This window comes from Corapipo altera, unplaced genomic scaffold (genome assembly GCF_003945725.1).
Source record: "Corapipo altera isolate COAL_440 unplaced genomic scaffold, ASM394572v1 50, whole genome shotgun sequence".
Taxonomy (NCBI): domain Eukaryota; kingdom Metazoa; phylum Chordata; class Aves; order Passeriformes; family Pipridae; genus Corapipo; species Corapipo altera.
The window spans coordinates 12,142,869-12,164,955 of record NW_020884889.1 but is presented as its reverse complement, the minus strand read 5'-3'; the positions used below and the strand labels follow the sequence as shown (position 1 = coordinate 12,164,955).

At 38.7% G+C, this 22,087-nt stretch overlaps 1 protein-coding gene and 1 long non-coding RNA gene across 5 annotated transcripts in view; one reads left to right on the top strand and one right to left on the bottom strand.

The window, feature by feature from the left end:
• RAB27A (RAB27A, member RAS oncogene family) overlaps nucleotides 1–21,143 on the top strand; it is a 32,270-nt gene extending 11,127 nt beyond the window's left edge. For 3 of the 4 annotated variants that reach the window (XM_027644647.1, XM_027644646.1, XM_027644645.1), the window contains 5 exons: nucleotides 13,321–13,493; nucleotides 15,117–15,202; nucleotides 15,852–15,955; nucleotides 16,637–16,760; nucleotides 18,698–21,143. In XM_027644647.1, coding sequence (XP_027500448.1) covers nucleotides 13,341–13,493; nucleotides 15,117–15,202; nucleotides 15,852–15,955; nucleotides 16,637–16,760; nucleotides 18,698–18,896 — 666 coding nt within the window. In that variant the 5' untranslated portion in view covers nucleotides 13,321–13,340 and the 3' untranslated portion in view covers nucleotides 18,897–21,143. Of the gene's footprint in view, nucleotides 1–1,623; nucleotides 1,742–13,320; nucleotides 13,494–15,116; nucleotides 15,203–15,851; nucleotides 15,956–16,636; nucleotides 16,761–18,697 lie in introns of all 4 variants that reach the window. The other variant, XM_027644644.1, reaches the window with a different exon arrangement.
• Nucleotides 7,349–7,758, bottom strand: LOC113947754. The gene is made up of 2 exons (XR_003527847.1): nucleotides 7,623–7,758; nucleotides 7,349–7,485 (listed from the first exon to the last, which is right to left on the bottom strand). It is a non-coding gene; the product is annotated as an uncharacterized LOC113947754 (long non-coding RNA).
• Nucleotides 21,144–22,087: the final 944 nt, after the last annotated feature.

The window sequence follows — 22,087 nt, the reverse complement described above, 5'->3', positions numbered from 1 at the left end:
CAGAGAAGCAGTTAAAGCTTAAAAATATGCACGTTGCTGAAAATTGAACACATTTTTTTTTTCTTATTGCATGTGGAAGCAAGAAGAGGCACTTCTATGTTCTTCTAAAACTGGTGAAATTTATAGAAGATTGAATTGAGCCAAGGATCGTTAGACTTTTTAAAATTACAACCTGTAACTAAATGTCAAAGAAATCGATTTTAGTTAATTCTGGAAAAATACTAAGGCAGGGCATGAAAAAGTGTTCCAGCTCTGTGTAACAGAACTGAGATGTTCACCAGGGAAAAGACAAGAAAAAATTGCTTTGATTCACATGAAAGGAGGTGAGATAGTTGAGCATTGAAACAAGTGAATGAAGGAGCTTGTGGAGTTATCTTTGTTACTGGTAGATGAATGCATTAAGGATATGTTAAATGTAGCAGGCTGTCTGTGGCACTTCTTAAATTATAAGACTGGAGAGTAGTCTTAGAAACCTTCCTGATTTCCTTACTTTGCTGCTCTTGAAGCACCGTGAGAAAAGAAACTGAGATGAGAAAGGGCTGTGTGCAAGGTGACTCATCTGTACAGGCTTGTCTGCTAAATCTTACATGGTGAGTGCAAAACTCGCTTTGTTTGCACCTTTCAGTCCTCTGCTGTGAGTGCCTGTAATGTCCAGGGTGTCTGTGAGGGGGCACGAGGCCTTGTGGTGGCTGCAGGTGGCTGTGCAGGTCCTCTCTCATCCCTTGGACCCAGCACAGGGCCCCCCATCCAGCAAGTGCTTTGCTGCAGACACCAGTGTTGTAAAGGGGCCAGATGTGTGAGTCCTGCCTGTTGGGGGCCTGTGTTAACAGACTTGTTGTTGAGAAAGAATTGGTTTACATGTAAAACAATAACTTTAATTTCTTAAAGTTATTTAAATGTTTAAAATGTCTGCCTGTGTCTCTTAGGATTGTACAGGGACAGGAGCTTACCTGTTTAGCTGCAGTGGTCCAGAAAGTTTATGGCAACATCATCACTCTGGTCTTTTGTTGGAACTTGTTGCCATCCAGAGTGGTTCAGCAGAAAGGATTGGACATGGAGGCCTACAAAGCCCTGTAGTCCTGCTGCCACTGCCCTCTCAAATCCTTCCAGCTCCCTCTCACGTGATCTCACTCTGGTACCCGGGCCAATTTTGTTATCACTAATTTTCCTGCTATCTGTAAAGGTGTAAAATAAAACCAGGCTGATAAAAAACCAGTTTGGGGAACTTTGAGTGTTCACTGTGTTTCATTATAGTAGACTGCTGCATTTGCTGTATTTTACTTTATTTTTTTTTTAGAGAGAACTTAGAAAAAGTTGCAATTACACACTGCAACTTCCTCTCCTTACAACAAGAAAGAGGAAGGTCAGCAGTTTGTGCAGAAGTTCAATGTGTATTACCTGGTTTAGGGAGATCTAGTTAGCTACATTGCCTGGTTTTAAAAGGAGGAAAAGAGATCACTTGATCGGTCAGCAAGACCACATGACAAGCAGCTGAGTGTAATTAGGTGGGGAGGGTGCTTGTGTGGGGCTGGCAGCTTCCTACATCCGTGCAAATGTTAGAGCTACTAGTCTGAACTACACTGTTTTGGTTTTGTTTTCTTTCTCTGCTGATACTACCTGTAGATGAGAAATGGCTCTTTTTGCATGACTATGGTATTCGAGACATCTGAGCTGTGTCAGGAAACTTGTCACTGAAACACTCTTGGAAAACTACAAATCTATTCACAGCTGTTAAGTATAGGTATGTAAACACTTTCTCTTTTTTATTCATTTTCATAAGAGTTATTGCATTGTTTTCCTTGAGCTGACTGTTGTGTGCCGGCTATTCCTCCATTAAGATCTTTGAAACAGTGTCACTGTACTTTAACAAACTGCCTGGACTACTTTGATTTTGAGAGACAGTTCAGCATTGCTGCATTATCATGTTCTAGAGGGAAAAGGAAACTTACGGCTGGGGAGTACATTGGCCTATGGAATACATAGGCTTTAGCTTTAAATGACAAAACTGCAGCTTTTTTGGTATGGATTTAGTAATTGCTTTTCACAAAAAAAAAATCAATCAAATTTAAAGACAAACCAGGGTAAGTTTATTAATGAAATTAAATGACTGCAGTGACCAGTATCTGGATTGAGTAACCATAAGATACCCATTCTGGTCCCAAGTCATCAGCCTACATTTTGTTCTGTGTTAAGTCAAACTTGTTCGGCAGTTAGAAGGTAGAATTAGACCTCTGATAGAAAGTGTGCTGTGCAAGTAACATTCATAATACTGAACAAAGTAATGCAGTATTTTTCAATGTTGTAGTTCTTGAGTTTTTTTCCTGCTCTATTTCTTGCTGTGTTCCCATCAGCATTTAAAGATAAATTATACTCAATAAAACAGTCCTTTAGAATGGTGGGTTTTTTAAACTGGGTTGTGTACCATCATGTTTGTACTCATGTATACTAAATGGATGATAAAAGTAATAAAAGTGGTGTGTTGCACAGTCTGTTATTTTTCAGTCTGTTATTTTTAATTAGCAAAAGAAATTGAACAGCAAGGAACCATGAGAGCTCATCTAGTTCACATTCCATTTTCAATCATATAGTAATGAACTGAATCTTAAAATTAATTACGGTAAAAACAGTACGAGGGTGGGATGTTATTACTGTGTTTTGTATCTCCTCTGGAAGAAACTCAAAATGTACATACCCATCTGACTAAGTCATTCCTTGTCACCCCAAGCATGAATTTGTAATCAGACATCCTTTCTGGCTTATGTGTTTGCCAGCATTTTTCTAATCATGGACCAAAACTCCAGTCTTTGTAGACTGTAAATAACCAAGAAGGAGTTGTTCAGAGAACAGAAACTTCTGTGGGAAGGTCACAAGGCTTTCCCAGTCTACCACAGACTATCTTAAGATGAGTTTTCTAGTCCTGATCATCACCGGTTGACTTTTGTCTATGGAAAAGAAGTGAGAAATTCATAAATGTAGTTAAATGGATATGTGTTGCTGCTGTTTCTCTATAGTCATCCCCAATGTATGAAAAGATTATATAAAATAACTGGGAAAAAGGATTTTTGTGAACATTGATGCTTGGCTTAGTGTTTTTGTTCTTTCTGTGCTGTTCTGGATGGATTGGTTGTCACAACTGCTTCATTGTAATTTATTGTTATGTAAAGCTTTCAATTATTGCATTACATGTGCATTTTGAATGTGTGTTACAGAAACTAAGTTCTAGCACATTTAGGTGGTGATTTCTAATAACCTAAGTTGCTTGAGAATTAAATATTGATAATGTTGAGATACTGTTGCACAGAGCAAAACAATATTCTACCACCCTTTCCCTCACCATGCTGCCATGGGATTTCAGTATATTTGCATATTTCCAGCATGTCTTTTATTTACAGCACTATCTTAAAATATCCCTAGAAATTGAGCCTGGTAAAAACAAACTGGGAATCTACTTCAGCTAGAGCTCTTCCAACGTGTCACTAACAATGGCATTAAAGAGAAATTGTAATTTTTTTGTCTTTAGAAAAAAGACAAAACCACAGAATTTCTGAAACTGTACAAAACTTAAATCAATGAACTCAAAAAATCTTGAAAGCAGTTAATGGAAAAAGGTCTGTGATGTATCCTAGTACAATGAGAGAAATAAGCTTTAGACAATGGGAAGGAGAAAAAGGAGTAACTTTTATTTGGTCTAAAATGTTTTACTTCATAACTAGGAAATAGTATAGCTCTTGCTTCTGAATTTTGTTTAAACACTGTGTGATAGGGATAAAATGTCTTTAAAAAAATAGGTTTTGATACACTGTGATATAAACAGAAGCAAGCTGGGATCTTGGTGAGGAGGGAATCCTCTGGGAGTGAGTGAGTTGGGGTGTGTTATCATAGCTCCACTATAGGCACTGCAGCTGTACTGACTACTGCAAACTGAGATTTTCGTTTTTCTCGTACTTAATTTGGTTTTACTGGAGTCTCATTACTGGATTCTTAGTTCCTTCTGTAGTAAATCAGATGCATTGATTTAAAATCAAACCAAACGCTGCAAGCCAAACGTAGTCTTTTAATAGAAGATGAAACAGCAGCACCTACTTTATTGAGTCTCTTCAAATAGAAACTCTTGTGGGACAATATCATTACATAGTCCCTGTTTCTTGTGACTTGTGCATAGATGAATAGGTTCTTTCATATCTGCTTACCCTTTATATCCCATTCTTCATTTCAGAGGGTTGATGCCTTTCTCAGTCATAACGTAGAATGTAAAAAATTGCAAACTGTTATATGAAGTTGGTTTGCCAGTTTGCATGAGATTTTTGGGTTCTTCATAAGTATTCAGTGTTTATATTTGGTGTTAAGCCAAGACAGCACAGTCTGTATCCACTGTGGTGTGATAACTACACATGCCTTTCCTTGATACAGTTTTCTACAGGGAACGTGCTCTGCTTGGATCAGTTAGAGCAGTCTGACTGGCAATTTATTTTCTTTGTGTAACTTTATATATTTTTTTCTGAAACTTGGGTCATAGAGGTGGTTGTTCTGTAAGCCTGCTGCTGCTAAGCCATTTATTAGCTATAGCAGAACCATTCTGAATTTTAATTGAAGACTTCTGAGGGGAGAGGTGGGAAATTGCCTGTTACTTGCAGGTCAGTTAAAGTGAAACTATGCTATGTCTGCAGGAAACGTTATGAAAGAATTTAGGAAGGCATCTACAGCAGGAAAAGCAGGCAACAGCTGCCAGGTTACAGCCAGGGCTGTTACTCTACAGCTATCTTGGGGCCCTCCCTGTGTCTGGAAATAACTAAAAGGAATAGTATGGGCAAACTGTGGCATTACACTTTGTGCTGCTTTTTGCTTTCCTTGCAGGGCTCATACATGACAAGAATGAGTATAAGAAATTCTAGTCTGCTGTGCTGTTTATCTGAGCAGTCTTAGCTGTATATCAGGATTTAGCTATAATTCATGCTTTAATATGGGATTCTGATCAGAGCAGTGAGACAAATAGTGTTGGCAACTCAGGTTGAAAAACAGCAGCCTTTTTGAATGGAAGCTTTGTGTTGTGCAGTTCAACCTGCTTAATCGGTGCTTCTTTTGAATTATGCCCTCCCTGAGGCTCTAGAAAAGAAACTGTGCTAGGAAATGAATTGAAGCAAACCTTTTGCCAAAGCACTGTCTGGGTATTTTGGCAAACTGCAGGACCTCAGTGGAAAGCTTGAGCAGTGTTAATACCTACTGCAGTTCTGGAGCTGTTCAAGTGAAGATTTGGTGAAAGTAGAGGCTTGGTTTTCAATTCTTGAGAAAAATCCACCCAAAACCTGTAGTTTCACCTTTGCTTTGTTGGAAGAGTTCAAGTGACACTTCTGAGCCACAGGCGTGCTCGAAATGGCTGTGTCTTGCTGTCACAGATGAAGATTTCTGTGAAGATTTCTGTTTTGTTGTCACACATTAGTAACTTCCTGAAGAGAACAGGTTATGCCCTATTAAATACCGCCTATTTCAGGCAGAAGTGGTGTTTTATTATGTAATGGACAAGTTCAGTTATGCCCAGAGTATTGTCAGCAAGTTATTGCTAACCTTTCCATAGCATTTATGAAATCCTCTATACTGTGATTAGTTATGGTATAGTTAGGAAAGACCACAATATTCCAGAAAAGCAATAATGCTAAAGAATGATAGCAGCTGCCAAAAAAAAGAGTAAGTTTTGTTGCATCTTCCAATCAAAAACCAGGGTTAGCAAGGAACAGAGTTTACCTCCTATGAAAAACAAAAGAAGCCAATATTTCCCAATCCAAAGGATGAAAAGGTGGATTAAATTCTGCATTGAAATTCTTTCCTGCCTCACCCCTTTGTAAGCTCACCCACATCATATTAGATGAATGATGCAGTTTTATAGCCCCATTTGTATAGTTGTGTGGGCTTCACTTCCTAACAGTCACTAGGAGGTATCTTCAGGTTGTCTGTTGCCTGACCTCCTCCACTGACTTTTAATTGACCTAATCATGATAATTTATTTTTGCCAGATTATGTCCCTCTAATGTAGCTTGTGTCTTGTATCCTTCGTAAGCTTGGCAGTGTGACCTCTTGAAGAATTATTTTTTGTATTCCAGGTATCTGGTCTATGAGACAGGTGGAAGGTAACTGAGAACTTTCCTGTTCTGAAGGGGAAATATAAATGTATTTATTATTTTTCTTAAAGAAGCTGTAAATATTTTCTTCTGGCTATTTACAGTGTGTGCTTTAATGGGCTTAAACGCTGGCCTGACAAATAGGTGTTGCAGCCTACTGAATCACCCATCTAGGCAGAGCATAAAATATACTTTCTTTAGCAGGAGTATCTGCATGTTTACCTTGAGATGCTGCTTCATTCGTGTTCTACCTGCACATATGAAACTGCTTCCTTTTTCAGTTTTTAGATTTTTAACCTTTTTCTTTTTATTCCACTTATTCTGCTTTTTCATGTGTTTGTTTAGTCTAGCTGTCTGCTGGAGGTTTTTGCCTCCTGGAAAACTAAATCATTCCTTAAAAGAAAGACTCAAGTCTATGATAGTATGTAATCCATATTATCTTCCCCTTTATCCTTCAGTGGCTATTTCTGAGGGCAGAAATAGAAGTTTACTCTTTTTTCTGACCCTTCTGGAGTTGAAAGTGTTGCTGAATGAGTAGCTGGTCAAACTCCTGGATATTTCTCTCCAGCTTTGTGGGTGAAATCATCATGGCTTCTGTTTTGTCTCAAAGAGTTGGAAACTCTGTAAATCGGTGTAGGACTGTCATTCATAATTCCTTGAAACTGTCAAGAGCAGGTGCAGTGCAGTGATATGTTACAAATGTTAAGGTTAGGCTGTGAGTAAGCAGGGAGGTGGGTCCCAAAAGTGGTCAGAACTGTCACATTAAGGAAGGATGCTGGGCATCACTCCGAATTTCCTGGTTTTAAGTCGGTGGAAAAGCATAGCATGTTAACTTGTAAGCCATTGTGACTTAATGTATTCATTAGAGAAAGAGTTGAATGGTTGAGGTGGAGCAAGTAGTATGGAACTGTTTAAAACAAATTTAAAAATTCTTGCTTTATTTTGCCCAGTGTATTCTGGAATTTATTTGCATTATACAGATGTTTGCTTCACTGCTCTGACTTGAAAGCAGCTTCTGATGAGAGTGCAAAGAGGTAACTCATGAGGCAAAAGCTCTTGTTCCCAGGAGGGGTACAGGTCCTCTGAGGGAGTTCAACTGCTTCCATCACATACCATTGCAAATCTTTATTTATCTGCAGTATTTTCTTACCATGAAGCATGAAAATGTTCTGATGAGGGAATAGAGAGGATGCTGTACTTTTTACAGAGAAATTGCAACCACACAGAGATCTGTATGGGGAGTGTTGGACTATCATCTGCAACGTTCCTGGGTTTATTTTTCATTTTTTTCCAGTTCCATGCTGCTTTTCATTCCTTTATGTAACTGAGCCATTCTTTGAAATCCAGCTTCCTTTTTGTTGGTTTGGTGATGCTGAAATGCAAATACAGTTGCAAAACTAACTGTTTTTTCATTTCCTTTCTTCTCCATTCCTACTTTCCCCTGGTTTTCTGGAAACAAAATCCAGAATCTGCTGTTTCCTTGCCCGGCCTGTTGTGCAAGGTTCTTACCACATTTTCAGACCTGTTGCTTCCCTTTTGTGCCCCCTTTCTGGGTAGGATCATGATTTTATGCCTGGCATCTCCCATTATAACTCATTCTCACAGTGCTTTGTGTGCCTGTCAGTTCTTCTTCCCTCTGCAAAATGCTGCAGTTGCAGTGATGCTGACAAATGGTCATAGAGCACCTTCTGCCGAGTTAAAGTGACATCAGCATTTGGAGGCTAAAACCTCACAGCCTATTTTTTTTTGTACCTATTTTTGCAGATTCCTGTATGTACCTTGAGCACCCATAAATTTACTTAGGTCTTTCCGAGAAAGAGGCAATCTTTAGGCATTGGTCCTGCCATTCCTCTACAGATGAAACTAAAATGATTGTAACAGTAAAATATCAGGTAAAGCAATTGAGAGTAACCAAAAGATAAATGCTTAGAGTACCTGAAACTCTTCCTCTCGTTTGTGAGATGAAGGGCTATGTTCCTTCTTGTTATTTATGTTACAGAAAAGCCCCAGAAGTCGCAGACAGTGTCATTTTGGCCAAAACTAAAGCAAGCCAGGTCATATATTTTCCTAAGAAAACAAAACCAGTGCAGCCCAGAACATTTCTGTGACGTGTTTATTTATTAACTCTCTTCCTCCAGCATAGCAGTTACTTGAGTTAGTAAAAATTATTGTCATCATTTGCTTATATTACATTTGTACATATCTGTCAGCTTTTAACAAAAGGCACTTCTGATGAAGCGTTGACTAAGCAGGAACATGATTTAACTCTGTCCCTTGTTTCGACAGAGCTGGCAAGTGTCTGATGCTGACCAGTTCTTCAAGCACTAAGGTGCTGCTGGAGCCTTAGAGCAGGGTGAGGCCGTTCTCTGTGCTCACCCACGCTAGGCAAGAATGTGGTTACTGCTTTGCTGGAGTGTCATGGGAGTGCTGGTGTGACAGGATTAGTGAACTTACAGGTCCAGATCACTTTCTCAGTTCTTCTGCTGTTACAGATGAAGTGACACATAAAACAGCTGTTGAAGTTGTTTTAAGGTTGTGTAGTGCCTGAGTGAAAAATTTTTGTAGTATGAAGTTATGTGCACTTGCAGAATGATCAAATCTGTCCAAATGCATTATTGCCATGTGCTTGTATTTACACATTATCCACTGATAGATGTGCAGTATTTTCCTTTTCTGTCTGTGTGGGATTTGCCCAATGCCCGTGTCGACCCTCTAATCACAAGCCTGCAGCCTCTACAGCAAGGAAACAGCAGTTTACATTAAAGACTGCTGTATCCTCCTCCCACCTGAGATAAAGGATGTAGAGCTGTGAATGGAACTGAACAGCTGTGATCCATATAATCCAGCATTAATGCATTTTTGTATGAAGACCCTTGTTAGGAACGGTGTAATTGTATTAAGGTGTGTGCGTGGTTTCGCAGAAACTTTAGATCTGCTCCTGGGTAGGCCCTGCACAAATCTCTCTTGAAATGCTATTTGCCTCTAGGAATAAATGGGACATGTGAACTGTGTAATTGCTTCCCAGCCCTGCTGTCAGGCAGCACCCTCCTTAGGCACAGAGACATGAGGCACACCTCCTTATCTCTGAGCACCCGTCAGCTCAGTGCAAACAGGTGACACGTAAGCCTCCTGGCTGTGTGCTCAAGAGGTGGTGCTAGAAAAATACTCCTACTGAAAGTAATATCTCCAGTGTGCTAACTATTCCTATAGCAGAGTTTGGGGTAAGTGGTATACCTTACTTTAAATTGATGTGCTTGAGGACTGTCTGGTTAGGGGCATACACTGTATGCGTGTACATGTTTCTATTTGCAGCTCAATGCCTTTTTTTTTTTCTTTTGCTTATGTTTTAATTTACTCATCTCTTTTGCCTTCTTCCTTTTTCCTTTTCTTCGTCAGCTCAGTAGCAGCACAGGAGTTGCATGTTCTGTGTTAAGGCCAGTTCAGGAAGCATATATTCCCTGTTCCCATACTGCATGGGGGAAATCCTGCATGCCAAACCAATTTCCTTAATTCATACAGGAGCAATACTGCCATAGTCTGGAATGTTTTATCACACAGTAGAGTTGTGATATTTGTGCCCTGGAGGAAAAAATATGAGCCTGTTAACGTTGATGCCTGTTAATGTGAGAGTACCTCAGACTAGGAAATCCAGGGAACAAGAGGAGCACTTGCTTTGCTCAGTGTCCCTTCTTGATAAGCCACAGTCTGGATGTGTGTGTATGTGGAGGCTCCAGAGCAGCAGCTGTACTGGCACAGCTCAGGTGATGACTGTGTGGGTCCTGTCAGCAATGGAAAAGGCCAGTGGAGTTTTCCAGCACTTGCTCATAGTTCTTGTCCATCTGCATACCAAGCAAAGTGCAAAGTCAGAGCTGAATGGGATTTAAGGAGGGATTTACAGCAGGCAAAACTGTGGAGGGCTTGATGTGGAGCTTAAAACTATGTCCATTCGTGGTTTTTATTTTTTTTAACCAAGGGGTTCTTAGTCTTTTGAGGAAGATTTGGGCATGATTTTCTTTTGGTGACCTGATGAATTCTGATTGTATCATCAGTCTTCTACCTGCTCTCCTGATATGCAAGGTACAGGAATGTGGAAGGAAAAACTGGAAAGCGTGGAACTATAAGGCTTAATTTAAAAAAAAAAACAAAACCAAAATTGGAAGAAAAAGATGGGATGGGGTTTTGGTAACAGGGCCATGACTTTTAAAAACTTCACAGGAGTTTTTGCTATAAAGGTACTTTGTTGGGAATATGTTCTTATTTCTGTTATGTGGAGCTGGATGTGTCTGGACATTAGGACTGCAGGTCTTGGAAGAAGAGGGTGGAGATCGCTTTTTAAATATTTGTACAGGGAGGAGGACAAGGCTTGAAACTGCTATGAAAATAGCTCTTTGCATGTCTCCAAGGATAGGTTAACTGTGCAGGGTTTCACAAGAACCACTCCCTGGAGATATTTGAATAATAGATTGACATTATGGGGTGCAGTGAGAGGTGTGTGCATTTCAAAAACCAAAGGAGAAAATTTCCTTTTCAAGCAAATCCTATAGAAGGCATTTTTATGGCCTTCCCGTGAAGGGCTCCTGGTATTCTGTCAGTCCTCTGGAAATTGTATTTGTAACCAGCCATAGGGAGTATTGAGGTTTAAGGGGGCTGAATGATGGGGCATGTTTGGACAAACAGGCATTACAAATCAGATATGACACTAGGAATACCTTTAGGTTTTACTTCCCCAAGGTCTAACCTTGATCTTTCTGTTTTGGCCAGAGCTTTAACCCAGCCCTGTCCAGTGGAAGGGTGCAGCTAAAACTTAAGAGTTCCCTACATCTCCATGTAAGAGCTGTAGTGCCCTTCCTTCCTCTGTAAGGTCTTACACAGGGTGCATGATAAATTAGCTTTCTTATGACACAAATTAGCAGGGATTAGGTGGCACTATCATTTGTACTTTTTATTAAAAATATGTTCTATATACCTACAGTTAGCTAACACAATACCAACAAGACAAGGCAAATACCTCTGTACAGGTGGGATAGCACAGTAAAAGGCAGGAAGGTGGTTTGTCTTTGTATAATATACTGGCCCTGAGATTTAAGTCTTTTAAAGCAGCAATTAATTTAGGGATATCAAAGCTGAAAGTACACATGCTTAAGTAGAGGTTGAGCTTACACAGCTCTTTTTCCTTGGAGAACATCTGAGGGCAAAGGAAACACCATGTAAGAGATGGAAGTCTAAATCAAATGCAGTCTTTAGAAAAAAACCTTATTTGTTTATTTTTTAAACTATTTTTCCCTTTCTTCTAGTGCATTTCAATGAAAAGACTTTATAGACCTACTATGTTTGCAGTCTGGTTTTACCTCTTTTTCCTTCCCCAGCAGGGGACAGGATTTAAAAAACGAAACAAAACCCTCAAAATCACTTTTGCTGATACATGTGAGTCTGTCTAATGGATTGGGTTTTTTAATTTCTTCTAAAAGTACTCTTATGGCAGTGTGGCTACCTGTTTAACTTGCTTACTTGAACATGCTGCTCCTTCAGCCCTGTGTGGTGGATGCAGGCCTGCAGTTGTGGTGAATTTGTGTGAAAGGCTCACTGATAACTATTCCTGCAGCGTTTACCCTTTCAATCTTCTGCTCTATTGCAAAACTTTGGTTAAAACACGACAAGGGAAGTGAATTAGCTGGCTGTGGTGTAGTAGTGAGTGTGACCTCTGTCACCTAAAACTCCTTTCCTGCAAGGTTTTACTAGTATTGATGGCATACTTTAAAATATGTATGCCTGGGCTGGGGAAAGAGAGACTTCAGCCCTGAAAAAGGAAAAAAAGTGTCAGATGCTTTCCACTGACTCTTTGGTTGGAGAGTATCTGGGGTAAATCTGACTGTGGTCTGCATTAGACTGTGGTAAGGTGAGCCATGGCTGAGTCAACATGTCACAGTTCTGTGACCAAGAGCAGGACTAACACCAAGGTGAGGCTTTAGAGACAGTTATGATTTCAGCTGAATGGTGGTGATTGACATCCACATGCTGGAGATACAGAGTTTGTTCCAAACCTCAAGCTGTGAGTTGATATTCAAGAAATGAATTGGTGTTTTGCCACTGATGCAGACTACTGCAGTGTTTTACTTGAAATGAATAACTTTATCTAGTTCAAGCTACAAGTAGTTCCAAAAATACTTATTTACAGTTGAAACAGCAGATTTTGCTCTTTTAAAATTTTATTTCATCATCTAATTTTTTCTATTTTGGTTTATCACAATTTTCATCCTTCATAAAAGGCAATTTTATGCCAATTTTATGTTGCTTTATGAATGGTTATTTTAGGCTTATCTTTTTATGTTCTTGTCTTTGAACATGAGAGAAGGCAGCTCTCTACTGTTTGTTTTGGGGGAGGAGAGGCTCAGTAGTTACTCAACAGGAAAGTGCCAATGCACTCATATCAGCCTTTGTAGTACACATGAAATTTGCCAGTGACTTTTGTTACACGTTCCAGCTGTTCCTGCTCATAGATCAGACTACACATAATATGGTTATTTTTTCAAAGGCACAAAAAGGAGAAAGAGAAATTTCTTAAATGTGTATGAACCATGGAAAAAATGTATGTGTTGTTTAGTGGCAATTCAGGATCAAGATTTAGGTTGAATGATTAACTAGCATCATGATAAAAACTTTGAAAATTGTTCCTCGAAACCAAACAGCCCAAGAGCAAGAAAAAGCTTTTTCAAGACTGAAAAATAGCTATTAGTAGAAAATTATTGTAATTTTTATTTCAATGTGGTGGGCAGTCTCAAAAAATGTAGGAGTTTTTTGTATATTAATAATGCCACAGTGAGAGTGAGGCCAGAATTGCATTGCTGGTATGTTTAAGTAGCTTTTACAAGCTTCCATGCAGATTAAAATCAGTTCTGCAGTTCATATTCCAGATATCTTGAATGCCTTGATTTTCAGTCTTTCCTGAAGAAGGTAGAATTTTGTTGTCTTCTCTTTCTAGTAAGAGGAATGTAATAAAATTAAAGATGCACTTTTTCAGTCACAGCTGAATTTGCTGTTGGATTGGTGTAATTGAGAGTTTAAGGTGAAGCCAGTGTAAAGGAGTACAGAACTTGTCTCACTGCTCGATGCTTTGTAGTTCAAATAGTGATTTGTATTTTAAACATTTGTCAAAAGAAGCCCTGCCAGAGCTGGTGACTAACTCATCCTTTTTGCTTTGCTTTTTAAGGTGCCTCCTGAATTCTCACTATGTCTGATGGGGACTACGATTACCTCATAAAATTTCTAGCACTTGGTGATTCTGGAGTAGGAAAGACCAGCCTTCTTTACCAGTATACAGATGGCAAATTTAACTCCAAATTTATCACAACGGTGGGCATTGACTTCCGGGAAAAGAGAGTGGTGAGTTTTCACAAAGAATGTGTTATTTGAAAATGGTCTCTATTTGTTAAAAATCAACCTGCCCATCCCTATGTGTAGGCATGTAATCCGTAGTTACTGTGTACTTAATCTTGTGGCAGGGTAAAGGCCTCATGTTACCTGGTTATTTTTATTATTGTTGAGTGTACAGACCCATCTCCCCAAAAGTTAAAGAAGAGCTGATTCTAAGAAACCACTTCATTCTGTTCAGCAGGTGTTGTAGGGAGTGTCTACTCCATGAATTGTGCACGTAATACCTGGAGTAGCACTTATATTGTTGAACTCCCTCCACAAGGAAGAAATGAGTTGTAGTAAAAATGCTTTTTCCTGTGTGTGAACTGGAAATGGCCAGTGAACAAAGGCTGCAGTGTTGATTTTAAAACCATTTTACAACATGGCTGGAATAGGATAGCATGATACATGCTGATGATCTGGCTTTCTAAGCAGTCACCACTACTAGAGAAGAACTGTAAAAAATAAGGTTTTGGGTTTTTTTTAACCTGAGTTGTTATTAAACTAAGAAAATGTACTTTTGATATAAAGCTGAGCAATGTGTTATGATAACCATCTGGATGCTGGTCCTTACTGCTCTGTAAAGTGGAGTTGGCACAAGTTGTTTTTTCATTCTTCTGTACAAGTATTAAATGCCTAATGATTTCCCAAGTGTCCAGAAATCTGGATGGTGCAGGAGGCATTGTGCAGACTGGCTTTTGATGCATTGCATGCACGACAGTCATGCAAGGAGTAACTATCTTGATGAAAATGCCAAACTGATCTCTTGAATATGTCAGTATTCCTTCTGTGGGATAGTAAACATGGTGTGTTTGCTTGATCAGCATATTTGATAACTCAGGATAAGATTTAGGTTTCATAACCTGAATTTTATAATCCACAAGTTCAGCAAAATTATGTATCTTTAAAGATATGTTTGTAACTCTAGTAGTCTTATGTACAATGGCAGTTGAAGGTAAAGAATATGACCTAACATGAAGTTTCCTAAGCAAGAAATGAATCTATTTTTATCTGATCCTTCCAAGATTAATAGATGCCCTTATTTATATTTTCATGCTGAGTAAACTCTTCAGCTTTTATTATTATCATGCAATTTCTGCTTTATAAGCTGTGATATGGAAAGATCTACCCTCAGCAATTTTTCAGCAATCTTTTGGCAACTAAGAAGAGATGTCATTATCTCCATGAGTCAGTTTGCTAATGAGGTTCTGCTGGTGGCAGAAATACATTGCCAGATTGCATTGTTGCTTTCTTATATTTTCATTTGAACATTATACAAGATAATAGTAAAAAACCCCATAAAATTCAAATATAAAATTAATCTTGTCTCATGGCTGTTCTAAATATCTGTGTGGAGGCCTTAGTCTATTGGAGACTGCTTTTCCAATTCACTTTTACCCTTATTTTTAAATATTAAATTGGGTGCAAAATTAAAATCTAACATATTCCTTTTTTTCTTATAAAGCAAAGGGATTGAGTTGTAGTTGGGATCTTTGCATCAGCAGTGCTACTTTTGTTGCATTTAATGACTTCAAACATCAGTTATTTTGTGTTCTGTAGCAGCTGGACTGGTAACAAATTTACCTTTTATAGGTGTATAGACCCAATGGGCCGGATGGTGTTGGAGGCAGAGGACAGAGAATACATCTTCAGCTCTGGGACACTGCAGGGCAGGAAAGGTATGACTGGAGATGGGAACCTGTGCTTGCTGTAACAGTGGTGGAAAGTTTCCTATGAATACTTATTAAATTATAGCTATAATTTACAACTGCAGAACATGAAAACTGTAATTCTTGCTTTTTGTCTTTTGGAAACTTTCAGTTAACTTTTTTCATGACCAGTATAGACGCTTTTAAAGCTTTTCTTTTTCAGGTTTTTCTTAAATTTCTGTAAATATGTTGAGGGCTTGGGAAAGTCAGACAGGTAAAATCATCTCAAAGGATTCTTTTCTATTTGCCTATCAAAAGACTAGAATCCTCGTGGTTGTTAGTCTTAAAATGAAGAACTGATGTGTTTAGGGGATAAATTTCTGTTCAAAGTTAGAATTTCATTATTATTTTAATCTCTGAATCTTGATCAAGGCATGCTTTATAGTAGAAGACTTAGTCTAAAGCTCTCACACTCCACTCTCTTTGACTCCTTAGGCCTTGACTAGGCCACAGTAATGTTAGCAATTCCTGTTACACAGTCCCTGCATCAGTGAAACAATTATGAATATTTCATTCTAGTTAATTCAGTCTTGAGTTACCTCAGTTTTATGACTGTATGCAATTATGTTTTTAAAGTAACTTGTCAGATGAGCCAACTAATTTCCCTTTGCTGGTCTAGGTTTCGTAGCTTGACAACGGCTTTCTTCAGAGATGCCATGGGGTTTCTGCTACTCTTTGATCTGACAAATGAGCAAAGCTTTCTGAATGTCAGGAACTGGATAAGTATGGCTTTTTTTTTTTTTTTCTTTGCATGGGTGGGGAGTGGTTATGTTTGTAAATGTGGAGTTTCACTGAGAAATAGAACATAAAACACTGTTTTTTGTCGCTTTCTCAGTAAAATAATGTAAATGTTACATTCATAATTGTAATAGCTGCTAGTGATGGCTTCTAGGGCTTACCTGAAATTCAGCTTTGCCTACCAAACTTGAATCTTAACCTATATGAAAGCAGGTTGAGAGAACATCATACCCCTGGCTCTGATGCTGTTCAGTAATTTAAGAGTGTGGAAAGCCTGTGCAAAACTCTTATTTTGACTCACCTGAAGCTTTGTCAGCAAAACTTAATGGAAGGCAAATGTTACTGGTCTCGTATATGTAGGCAAAGAGGTTCCTGTTCTGCATCATCCATAAGGAGAGGGAACTATATCCTTTCCTGGTAACTCACTGGAGATATTTAGTGAACATAACTCCTTAATCTGCAACTACACAGGTTTCTGGGCTAAATTTGTCAGGCTTCTGTTTCTCTGGATTTTTCACTGGGTAGGTGGTAGTGGGTGCCCAGCTGTTCCCTGGCTCCTCAGAGCAGTAGCAGAAGTGCTGTGAGCTAACAGAGAACATGCTTGGTTTGTGGTGGTGTTCTGAGTGAGCTCTGTGTTGTGTCCCCTGTTCATGTTGGTGCTCTTAGGTCAGCTACAAATGCATGCGTATTGTGAAAACCCTGACATTGTGTTATGTGGAAACAAGAGTGATCTGGAAGACCAGAGGATGGTGAAAGAAGAAGAGGCTAAAGAACTTGCAGAAAAATATGGGTAAGTAACTTCCTTCCAATTATTGCTGTCCTTAAAAGCAGAATGAAATGTTTTCTGTAATTCTTTTTTCTGTGTACTGAAAGATTGCTGTGAGAATAAGCATTTTAGGATGTTTAACTGGCTGGTATATCTTTTTTTTCCATCAGAGATTAATGTGTTCTGCGTTACTAAAAAATAAATACTTAGTATTGCAATAATACTGCACTGGAGATTGGTTCATCTTCTTTCCTTGGCAGTAAACAAAATTAATTTTCACAGCTATTCTACAAAAGAGATAGAATTTAGGTAGAGAGGCAGGTGAATAATGGGTTCTTAGCTCGTGCCTGTGCTGAGGCATCTGCACTCTCACAGGCTCCCAGGGAGTCTGAAAACCGAATCAGAAAGCAGGAAGACAGGGTAGCCTTGCCCTTCCTCTTCCCTACAGGCACAGGTCATGTGTCCCTGAAGAAATATGTGAAATCTTTGTTCCTATGAAATATTAATTAACACCATAGTAATTTTTTACCCCCTTAACTCTTTCATGGGGCTCATCTCTGGATTACATTTGCATTTCGCTATGAATCAGAAATGCACTTCTGAAGGAAATCTGATGCTTTTATTGTGGTTTGATTCACATGGTGGAGCAGCTTTCTGGCACATGAACCGGATTCCTTCTCAACTGAAAAGTGAACTACGTGATGTGCTCCAACCAGTAGTCTGTCTTCAGTCTGGAGGAATAGATGAGAACTGCTCCACAGAAAAGCCCACAAAACAGGCATGGTGTGAGCACTGGCTTCTCAGTGCAAACTGCCTTATTCTGCAGCTCTTCTCCTGTTGTGTCATGGTGGTTCCATGCTTAATGTGACTGTTTCTTAATCTCTTTATATGTGACTTCTAGAAATAATTTATGAAATATTTGTCTTTGTGGCTGAAAATGCCAACTTAATATAGGAATAGGGAGCTAAAAGTCAAGGTTGTGGATCACATCCAATCTGTAGGCAGTTATGAAGTTCTCTGCCCTGTAGAGGTGAGCCAGGATAGCTGCTAGGAGTCATTCTCTCCTGAGGGGAAGCAAGATAAATCCTGCTGCAGTGAACAGTTTTCTGGTAACAAAAGTGTGAGTATCCCTTTTCTGTGAAGGGCCTTGTACTGATAAGTGATGTATTCAAAAATGATTGCAGCAGACCTACAGACTGAGACAGTAAGATATTTCTGACCACTCACTGAGTCTTGCAAGTTAAGTAAGAAATACTGAAAATTCTGAAGTGATGATCTCAGTTTCCTGGGCAGTAACACCAATGTAGCTGCTGTAGCCCCTCACTGTGGGGACCACTAAGTGCAGCTGGTCACAACCTTTGAAACTGCCATTGGAACATCCTGATCCACAACAGTAATGAAAATGAGCAATGTATTTTCAATAACAAGGTGCCAGAAACTTTTGTTTACAAAGACATAGGTGGTCTGAGCACTGAGATTTTATGTAAGAAAGTTTAGAGTTATGGTGTTAGCAGAAGAAACAGTCACCTTTTGCAGTGATAAGGTACCACACTGTGAGTCTTTACTGCCTTGCCTGCAGAGGAACAGCCATACCAGCATTCCCCCTCTTGCAATGACTCCAGAGCTGATGTGTATAGAAATCAGTAAGGAGAACACTTAATGCACACAAGGACATAGAAAATAATTGCATCTCTTCCAGGGAACAGACCTCAGGAGCATAATTCATACTGACCAGTGCCTCTGTAAATTTTGGACTCCATTAAAGCTTACCCTTCTGCCCTACTTACAAAGTCAGCAACTTCATTAATTTCTTTTGCATTTCAGACTTAGGAATCACGCAAAGGCTGTCACTGCTGCTCCATAGCAGAAAGACACTGAGTATGTGGCAGTAACCTGTATTGTTTTGTTCTCCTGTGAGTATAAACTGTGTGATGTAAGTTTGTATTTTCTGTCTTCTGCAGAATACCATACTTTGAAACCAGTGCAGCTAATGGGAATAATGTAAGCAAAGCCATTGAAACTCTGCTTGACCTCATTATGAAGCGCATGGAACGGTGTGTGGATAAATCCTGGATCCCTGAAGGGGTGGTGCGTTCCAATGGGCACAGCTCTACAGAACAACTCAATGAGGAGCAAGAAAAAGGCAAATGTGGCTGTTAGCCCAGTTACAATTAAGTTGAATATGTATGATATAGTACAGTTGCAGCTTAACTGTTTAACTTATGGACAAATCACATTGTGTAGTTATTTAATGAGCTGTATTAATTCTTGATACTAATTTTTGTTTTCTGCCTCTCAACCAACTTTGGCCTTTGCTTGCAAGGTATGCAGTTTATTAGTGATGGGACAGAGGATTAGTTTGTAGCACTGGATATTCCTTTAATTCTCTGCTTTGGAGAAAAGGGAAGGAAAGGAATTTTCATTACCAAATTTGGAAACATCTCTATGGGCAACAAGAAAGGGTGGGGTTCTGAACTGTAGGGTTTTATTTGCCCTTTGAAAGCTCCAATAGCTACACAGACTAGGCCTTTAGATTAGATAGTGACAGCCTTTGGTCTCTACTAACAGCAAGCTTACCAACATGGTTCTTGGTTTTGAACAGAAACATTTAATCATTTCACCAATCAGTAACAATCTTAAAGAGCAAATCCTGTGTTTTCCAGAAAAGCTTGTGAGTAGTTTTGCCTTGCTTTCTCAAACCATCAGTTTTTAGTGATGACAACCAAAAGAAAGCTATTCAATGCAGAGTAAAAAAATCCAGAGTAGCACAGGGGTGCTCATGGAAAGCACTTGGGGTATGTCATGTACTTGAACATGTAAACTACAACTGTACTATATAAAGTATATCCAACGCAGCCTGTGAGACCTCCTGACAGCATTTGAATTTTTAGAACACGCAGATACATATATTTATATGTAAGTGGCATAACTGTGCATCTGTTATGTTTCTTTTATATTACCATTCATGTTTTAACAGGAATGTAGGCCAGCTTACATGTCAGCAAAATTTCATCAGAGCTGATGCTTTGCACTGAATTTGTTTTACCAAACACAGATTCAGAATGTTTCTTCAAATTTGGATTGAAAAATGAATGATGATTTGTCTTCTGGTGAGATGCAGCTAAGATACTAGTTCTGTAGATCAGTATTTCTATAATATTTCTATAATGCTCGTTTTATTCTGCCAACCTTTGTGTCCTGTACATCTTGGTTATCGTATATTCATTTGTGGCTCGTTCATTTCCTTTAGGTTGTATTTAAAAAAGAATAGAGTTGCTTTTCTTTTTTCCCCGTACAGATCGTATAAATGTCAGTTTTGGTTTCAGTGGATCATGTTACTCTGACCATTTTTATTTATTCATACAACCTAAGAAAGAATCAGTGTTTTTTGGGTCTTTTTTCCAGACTGATTTATGAGATGTGCCTACCATACTGATTTCTATCCTGGCAGAGGTTGTATAACTGTAAAGTATTGCCAATTAAAGTCATAACATGCCAAATTGAGTCTCGTTAAAGACTTTCCACAGCAGTTTGTTTACAAAATTCCAAAGGTATTGCTTCTCTAGAAATTATGTATTTATTTATTTAAATATTCTAAGTACTGCAATTTCGGGCAAGTATTAATACCACTTATGAACATGAATTGCAACATAACAAATTTTATGAAGGAAGGACCAAAAATGTTTCTAGAATAGGAGTTAAGAAAAAAAATATATATTTGATGTAGCCTCTGGTTATATTAATTAATACAAGAATAAGTGTTAAAACTTGGTTCTTAAAATATTTTACGCAGGAATGCGTTGTTCTTTAACAAACACAACATGTAAATATTAAATTTTTATCACAGCCTACACAGAATATTTTAAAAGTGCAATATAATTTGACTGCTCTGGAGCTAGGACAGAGATAAAAGCAATTTATATATGATTATAGGGTTTGGTTTTTTTCTACTGCACAATACCAAGATTCTAAAATGCTTGTGGACCGGGGTTACTGTAGTTGAACTCAGAGTGCCTTTTGAAGTTACCATCATGTCCCTGACCAGTAGAGCAACAAACTCTACTGTAAGACACAATACATTTCAATGTACTTCAGTGTCTGAATTTCTTTTAATGTAACTCTTTGCTTTTCAGAGGGTTACAGTGGAACTTTGTCATGCATTAACTTTAATGGGAGTTTTTGTGCTTATGCTCCATCCAGTACCTGAAAACTTTAAGGATTATTGCAACCAACTACTGAGCTAAGTGGCTACTGAAATGGTGTAAAAATATTTCCTTTTGAATACTTATGTTTAAATTGGATATTAAATATTAAATACTGGAACTGTCGTATTTTTGTCATGCCTGTTATTTGTAGCTATTTACAAAGAGAGTCTACATAAAATTGCTTTGATGTCAGCCTTTGAAATGTGTCATAAGATTTATCTGTTTGAATTATTGTGTGGTAGAACTTTTTTTCCCTTTTAAACTCTCATGAGAAATCATGGTAATGTTTCTTGACAGTAAATTACACTATTCTTGTTAGTCTAGTACTGGTTTTAAAAAACAAAGAAACAAGAATTCTTATGTGATGAGAAACTGTTATTTCAAGAAAAGTTGTTTCCATCCAATGTCCAATGAAAACATTGATCTGTAATGGAACAAAGTTTTGGAAAGGATTTCCCTTATGTTTCATTGTCCCAGGATTTCTTATTAATATAAAATAGTTAAATGTTCCTGATCTGAACTTTGCCAGCATTGTTGAAGAGAGCCCTGACATTTCCTGTTGTCTCGGTTCAGTGTCAGTCTGTCCCTCTGCACTGTCCCTGTGTGTTTTGGGGTTTTGTAGTTCAAATGCATCCACATTCTGTGCTGTGGCTGAGGTGCTTCCTGATATTCTGCTCTTGCACTGACCAAACCAGTCAGATGTGGGCCTGATGGGTCCTGGGAGATGCCAGAAGGAGCTCAAACCCACAGAAGGCAACAGAGGCGTCAGTTCTGTACTCATAAGACATTTAGAATGCTACCAGTCTGTGTATGCTGCATGTTCAGAGCAAAGGGAATCAACCAATACATTTTGTAAAATCTGTTGCTTCTACAAAGGTAAGCGCCTGATTTTTCAGAATAACTGCTTCCATCAAGAGCAGTGTGTATTTCCAGGTAGGTTATGATGTCCTGGAGGACACTGCTGCTATTCAAATGTTCCTTGACAGGCAAGAGAATGAGCTGAACTAAACAATTTTAAGTTTAAAAGGGGCAAGTTTGACTTGGTATTCTGTCTGGGCTGGAATAACCCCATGCAGTAGCACTAGCTGAAAAAACATTTTTCAGGAAAGGGGTGGGCATACTGTTCCAAAGCAGGCTGTTCCAAAG